This window comes from Pempheris klunzingeri, chromosome 9 (assembly GCF_042242105.1).
Source record: "Pempheris klunzingeri isolate RE-2024b chromosome 9, fPemKlu1.hap1, whole genome shotgun sequence".
Lineage (NCBI taxonomy): Eukaryota > Metazoa > Chordata > Actinopteri > Acropomatiformes > Pempheridae > Pempheris > Pempheris klunzingeri.
The window spans coordinates 26633656-26641155 of NC_092020.1; the positions used below are offsets into that span (position 1 = coordinate 26633656).

General features: G+C 51.9%; 1 protein-coding gene across 1 annotated transcript in view; it reads left to right on the forward strand.

Moving 5' to 3' along the window:
• The first annotated feature begins 4476 nt into the window (after positions 1-4476).
• The window catches only part of pcdh12 (protocadherin 12), a 15919-nt gene continuing 12895 nt past the window's right edge, over positions 4477-7500 (forward strand). The window contains exon 1 of the mRNA XM_070836436.1: positions 4477-7347. Coding sequence (XP_070692537.1) covers positions 4477-7347 — 2871 coding nt within the window. The remainder of the gene's footprint in view (positions 7348-7500) is intronic.

Here is a 7500-nt window from a genome sequence, read left to right on the forward strand (position 1 = left end):
TGAAGAGGAGGAGACGAGGAGGAGGAGAGGAAAGTCTGCAGAACTGTTTAAGGGAGGGTGGAGGAGGCGATGAGGAGGAGCAGCAGAGGGGTCAGAGGTGGAGGAGGACAATGGGAGGTGAACGGGTTCACTGATTAACAGACCTGTGTCATCACCTGTTGTCATGTGGGACCAGCCAATGAGAGGACAGGAAGCACTGCAGGGCGTGCTGGGGGGTAAATAAGTACATTTGAGGTACTTGTACTTATTTCAGGATACTTTATACTTCTACAGACATATGATGATCTTACAGACCATGATGCTTTGCTCATTCTGTGTTGGATCAGATTTAACCCTTTAAAACACACATTAACAGACACACTGACTGATGGAGGCAGCAGCTCTAAAATCCCTGTTTTAGTGAATGTAGTCTGGTGTGTGTGCTGTTTGTGGTTAAACCAAAAGGATCTTCCAGGTCTCTCTCTGTAGGGATCCTTTCCATGATGCTGTCACACACTTAGAATAACACTCTGAGCCTGTCAGTGGATCAAACAAGCTCTTTTAGTGGACCTACTGTGATCAGGTGCAGTTGTCCCAAAGGATCACGTTGCAGCCATTGCAGCCCGTTTGGTGGCTGCTGGCTGAGGTGATCTACTGGACCAGTTCCAACACTTTTACTACCTACCAGTCACTCAGACACCTGGATGAGGACACAGAGGATTCTGTAACTGAAGGATCTGTACTGAGCATCACACACATGCAGATGACTCCCACAGTTTGAGCCACTGGGTCCAAACAAAAGGTGAGTCAGAGGATCCATGTTACTTCAGTGGAGCTCTGATGGACGTACCTGCACTATGTGTCTCTTACAAATCCAAAGAAAAGGCCCAAACCAAGCGCTCTCTCACTTCCTGTGTGCGGCTCTCTGCTCCGAGCTCATTGGTTCCTGCTGCAGGAGGAAGTGGAACGGTTCCATTCCAGGTCTGCTTGTTGGAACTATTTTTATCCACAGAGGAAAAAAAGTTTTTTTTGAGTTATCAAAAAGATTCATTCAGGTCACACTGCTCAGAGCTAATGTGTAAAATGAATTAAATGGCACACACACACACACACATACACACACACATACACACACACACACACAGCGTATCCTCACCAGTGTGTGTGTGTGGTATTTGTCTTCTTTCACTCTGATCTTTATCTGGCAACATATGGGTCAGCAGATCAGCTACATCCTGCTTTTAACCACACACACACACACACACACACACACACACACACACACACACACACACACTCACTCCCCTTGATGGAGGGTGTTTCTGCTGCTTTCAGCGAAGCTTCAGACCAAACAAAAGGTGAATTTACTGTCGACTGCACCGCTAATGGCTGCTAATGGGGTCACATATAATTGCACGCACACACACACACACACACACACACACACACACACACACACACACACACACACACACTCAGGTGAGGCTTGTCAGTGTGCAGCCGTCCTCTCCTCCACACTCCTTCATCTGAACTACAGCTCAGTTATCAGCTGCAGATGTTTCCTCACACTGGATGAAGATCTGAAGCTGATGTGGTTCAGTCGTCCTCAGCTCTCCGTCTCACAGCCGCCGCTGCTGCTGACAGTCGAAGCTGTTGACAGAAGAGTCCAGAAAGACTGAGCATCCTGTAAGAACAGATCAGTCAGTGCTGCAGAGCCTCTGATGGAGGAACAGTGTGTGTGTGTGTGTGTGCTCTGATCTGTCTCCTGCACATGTTCTCCAGCCCTCGTTTGTTTTTTTCTTCCTGCTGAAAACTGTAACTGATATAAATGATGAGCAGTGAAAGGGTTAAAGTTTAACAGCTTCAGCATGTGAGGCCACACACACACACACACACACACACACACACACACACACACACACACAGAGCTGAGGAGCTGTTTGTTTTGCTGATAGTCTAATCTGATTGGCTGACCTCTGACCTCTGACAGAAGCCTGAGGAGCCTGAGGAGCCTGAGGAGCCTGAGGAGCCTGGAGGAGCCTGAGGAGCCTGGAGGAGCCTGGAGGAGCCTGAGGAGCCTGAGGAACCTGGAGGAGCCTGAGGAGCCTGAGGAGCCTGAGGAGCCTGAGGAGCCTGGAGGAGCCTGAGGAGCCTGGAGGAGCCTGAGGAGCCTGAGGAGCCTGGAGGAGCCTGGAGGAGCCTGAGGAGCCTGAGGAGCCTGGAGGAGCCTGGAGGAGCCTGAGGAGCCTGAGGAGCCTGAGGAGCCTGGAGGAGCCTGAGGAGCCTGAGGAGCCTGGAGGAGCCTGAGGAGCCTGAGGAGCCCGGAGGAGCCTGAGGAGCCTGAGGAGCCCGGAGGAGCCTGAAGGAGCCTGAGGAGCCTGGAGGAGCCTGAGGAGCCTGAGGAGCCTGAGGAGCAGCTTCCCTCCAGCAGGAGCAGCTCTGATGGAGCTCATCCATTTATATTCTGACACCAGGACTCTTAGAAATAAACACATCAGCTGTAGGTCAGAAGTAAAATGACATTAACTGTTAGCTACAGAACATTTGTCCAAATACATTTGGAATAATGTTATTTATATTTATAGATTATATTTATATTATATATTATATTAATCTTACTGAATATATGATCCTCTGGCTCTAAACCAAACAGACCTTTATGTTTTTACAGCCTCCCTCTCACTGAGGTGAGTCTGTGGTTTGATAATCGGTGGTTTGGGCAGAGAGAAAACCACAGAGTGAAGGAGAGGAGGAGGAGAGGAGGAGAGGAAGAGGAGAGGAGGAGAGGAGGAGAGGAAGAGGAGGGGGGGGGTCATGGTCAGACTGCCCCCCCATTTCATTGTGTGTTGGCCCCCAGATCATCTCTTCTTCCCATTTACAGTCCTGGATGAGGACGAAGCACAGAGAGAACAAACCTGAACGTCTGTCTCTCATTGGCTGCTGACAGAGCTGATGCCTTTATGCTTTTAACAGCCCCCCCCCCACACCACCCCCCCACTCCCGAGCTGGGAGGAAAGCGATACGTTTGAAGCCTCGTCGGCCCGATTCTCTGTCAGCCCGCAGGACATTCGGGGGACCAAAGGAAAAATAGGTGCAGTGCATGCTGGGAAGACGCTCAGCTCCTGTTGGTGGATCTGTTTTAATGGTTCTGACCAGAGACAGAAACCAACATCTGATCCACCGACAGGCTGCAGCTTCACTGTAACAAACTACCTTCTGTTGCGTATTAATCCATAGTGGGTGTTTGCAGAAGCAGGGCGGAGTGTGTGGGAGCGTGTCTGAGTGTTTCTATGTATGAGGGCTCTGACAGTGTTTGGATGTGATCTGATTAATGAGTCACAGTCTGTGTGGTGTGTTGAAGCCCACTAGAGAGTTTCTCCTGCGTCCACATGAACAGAACACCAAACATTTACATTTTACCTTTTCTTGTTTTAACTTGTTGAATATACTCTCAGTGCATCCGTTCAAAGGCCTCCGACTCTTTTCACCGACGAACAAACCTTTACAGCGAAGGAGCTCCTGAACGCTTCATAACTCATAACAAACTGGGAAGTTCTGTCACACTAACAGCCGTCTGTTCAGGGATCATTCTTCCACAGTAAAAAACAACAGAATCATCTCGTTCATTTCCAGAGACAATTCAACAGAAACAGCTGTTGGTCCACATCTGTCGGCGAGCTGGACGTCAGGTTCTGGAGTCTTCTGAAGGAAGACACAGTGATGATAATTAATGTTTTTTAATGCTGAGCAAAGGGCGGCCTGCTTTCACAGAGCTTAATGAAAAGCAGACTGTCGCTGTATTCACGACGGCCTGCTGCTGCTGTCCCACATCACACGCCACAGCGATGGAGAACCAATATAAGTTCTTTATCCCCACTGGGATTTAACTTAACACAAAGTTTCCAAATGATTTAAGCGCCCAGGCTGCAGGTTGTGGTGAGTGTCTGCAGACTGAGGGGGGAGAGGAGCTTTAAGTGACGGAGAGGCGGTGTCATGTTTCTTTAAAAGCACTCCAGCGTTGTGGTGAGTTTCCTCGGGGCAGGAGGGCTTTTCTTTGTGTTGAGTCGGGATGGATTTGCATACGACCCTCCTCCTCGCTTCGGATTGGCTGGGGCTCCGCTGGCATGTGGAAACCCTCATGCAAACTTTCTCAGTTGGAGCCAAACTTTCCTGAGTTGAGGAGGATGAGGCGAGAGGCCGGAGCTGTATGAGAGGAACAGCAGCAGGCAGAGAGTGAGACGGGATGAGAGCTTCTCCTGCAGTCGTCTCCTGATCAGGTGGAGGCTTCTTTTTTTGATTCATAGTTTTCTTCACTGGTTTGTTCTCTGAGAGGAAACTGGATTATTTTGAGGATCATTTGATATAATGTTTGTTACAGACAGACAACTTATTTTTCACTTTTGCTTCAAAAGGATTTAAACTGATTTTAGATTTTATTTCTTTTAGTTATTTTTTTTTTGGAGATGTCTGCGTAGGTTCTTGTTACTTCACATCATTATGCTGCTGGCTCTGCTTCTGGTCCTGAGTCTTTGCTGTGACGCTCACTCCTCTGAGCCGTCATCCGTAACCATCCAGTACCGGGTTTGGGAGGAGCAGCAGGCGGGCACCCGGGTCGGCCGTCTGGTGGACGACCTCCGGCAGAGGGACGAGGGTGGCCCTCTGGAGGATTTCCAGGTGGTGGAGCACGGGAAGGCCCTTCCCTTCTCCGTCAGCACTCGAGACGGGGTCGTCTCCACCCAGGGCCGGCTGGACAGGGAGGAGCTGTGCCGGGGGTCGGACCTGTGCGAGCTGGCCTTCAGCGTTCTCTACAGGAAGAGCGGCGCTGTGAACTGCCTGCGGGTTCGTGTGGAAGTGATGGACCTGAATGATCACAGTCCCAGCTTCCCCAGCGCGCTGCAGGAGGTGGAGATCTCAGAGACCGCCGGACTCAGGATGCGGATCCCTTTGGACCGGGCGGTGGATCCTGACGCGGGGCCCAACGGCCTCCAGACCTACTCGCTGTTTGTCAACCAACACTTTGCTCTGGATGTGACGGTCGCTCCGGGTGGAACTAAACAGGCAGAGCTGGTGGTGATCAAAGAACTGGACAGGGAGGTCCAGGCCTCATTTGACCTCACCCTGGTGGCATGGGATAAAGGGAACCCCCCCAGGTCTGGGAGCACATTGGTCCGTGTTCATATTCAGGACTCAAATGACAACAGCCCCACATTTGAGGACAGCAGTCCCACTGTGGAGCTGCCAGAGGATACAGCCCGTGGGACAACCATCATCAACCTCAAGGCCACGGACCCGGACCAGGGTGCCAACGGGGAGGTGGAGTATTTGCTCAGTAAGCACACACGTCCGGAGGTTCAGAGACTCTTCTACGTGGATCCACAAACTGGAGCTGTGAGTCTCAAAGCACCTCTGGACTACGAGGCCCAGACCTCTTATGAAGTAATCATTCAGGCCCGTGATCGTGGGCCCAATTCGATCCCCACGCACTGCAAAGTGCATGTCAAACTTAGAGACGTTAACGATAATGCACCGAGGATACACATGACCTGGACTCCACCCAACTCACCCATGGCCACCGTGCTGGAAGGTGCAAAGGAGGACTCGTTCCTTGCTCTGGTGATGGTCTCTGATGCAGATTCAGGAGAAAACGGCAAAGTGAGAGCACGCATCCAGCAAGGGTCTGGCCCTTTCCGCCTTAAACGCATCCACGGCGACAATTACATGATCGTAACCAATGGCAGCCTGGATCGAGAGAAGGTAATGAAGTATAACATCACAGTCCTCGCCCAGGATTACGGAGATCCCCCTCTGTCTTGTGTCAAACACCTACACGTCCATGTTCTGGATGAGAACGACAATGCCCCGGTGTTCTCCTCCTCCCTCTACAAGGCCTCCATCAAGGAGAGCAGCGTGGCCGGCTACCACGCTATCAAAGTCGAAGCACACGATGTCGACCTGGAGCTCAGCGGACGAGTGTCCTACTTCATACGCAACTCCCATGAAATGGAAACTAATGCACAGTCTTTCTCCATCCACCCCACCAGTGGCATCATAAGTGTCCAACATCCTCTGGACTATGAGGAGTCCCAAAGCTACTCCTTCATCGTGGACGCCGTTGACCAGGGTTATCCACCCCTCACCAGCACGGCCACTGTACAAATCGACATCCAGGATGTGAACGACAACTACCCCGTCATCAAGGAGCCAAAACCCAGAAAGGGCGTGGCTTCTCTGAGCGTACCTGTCAACGCAGACAAGGGGGAGATCGTGACCGAGCTGGGGAACGACGTGGAAGAGGTGTCCACCACTTTGCCGATCAATCCCTCAGCTAGAGAGGGACATGTTGGATTCCTCGCATCCACCATAAAGGCCGAAGACCCAGATTCAGGGCTGAATGGACAACTCAGCTACCTCATCACTGACGGAAACCCTTTTGGACTGTTCTGGTTGGATCGGGCAACAGGCCAGCTGTTTGTCAACACCACCAACGCCACCGAGCTCATCGGGAAAACCTTTAAGGTGAACATTGCGGTGTCTGACATGGGCAGCCCCAGCCTGACCACCAAGGCCACTCTGGAGGTGACGTTCATCAATCTCAGGGACCATCTGAAGAACTCGTCACCTGGTAACCGCGGACAGCTCAGCTTCACCATGATGATGGCGATCTGCCTGGGCGCCACCTGCCTGCTCCTGCTGCTGGCTGTCGCCATGGTGACGACGTTCTGCCGTCCAGAGAAACGGGACAACCGGGCGTACAACTGCAGGCAGGCCGAATCGACCTACACCCGCCACCCGCGGCGCCCACAGAAGAACATCAGGAAGTCCGATATCCAGATCATTCCAGTCATCAGAGGGCGCAAGGAGGAGCCTCCTGAGGATGACAGCGAAGCCCAGCCACTGGCCCCGCCTCCAATGACGTCAGAAGATCAACAAACGGAGCGGCAGTACACCTTACCGCCATCAGTCATGAACACAAGCTTCCATTCCCAAGGCTACCCAGAGGGGGACGCTGCTCAGCCCGTCACCCTCCACTCCAGGACGCTTCGGAAACCCGGAAACATCGAACTCGATGGCGCCCTGACGCCTGCCACATCATACCGGACTCTTCGGAACGGCAGGAACCCTTCATCGTCATCATCGTCTTCGGCCTCACATTCGGGCACTTTGAAGCGGCAGACTAACGCTGAAGGGGAGGAGGTGGAGCCGCTGAGCTCGTCATCGCAGGCGACTCTCAGGAGGCCGAAGACCTCGGAGGGGCGAGGAGGAGGCCGAGAGGCAGAACATCGACAGATGCTTCGAAACCTGGTCCGACTGTCCATGGCCGCGTTCGGAGACTCCATTGAGCTTTCGTCAGCTTCCCCAGAAGTGCAGGTGAGTTACTTCTTTCTAACAATCACTTACATTAAGATCATTTTTACTCCGCGGCACCTGTAAGCTATACAGCAGATATTTTCTGTTTCACGTTGTTTGTTGAAGACATAAGTGACTCGTCACATGCAAAGAGTTAATACAAACATAATGCAT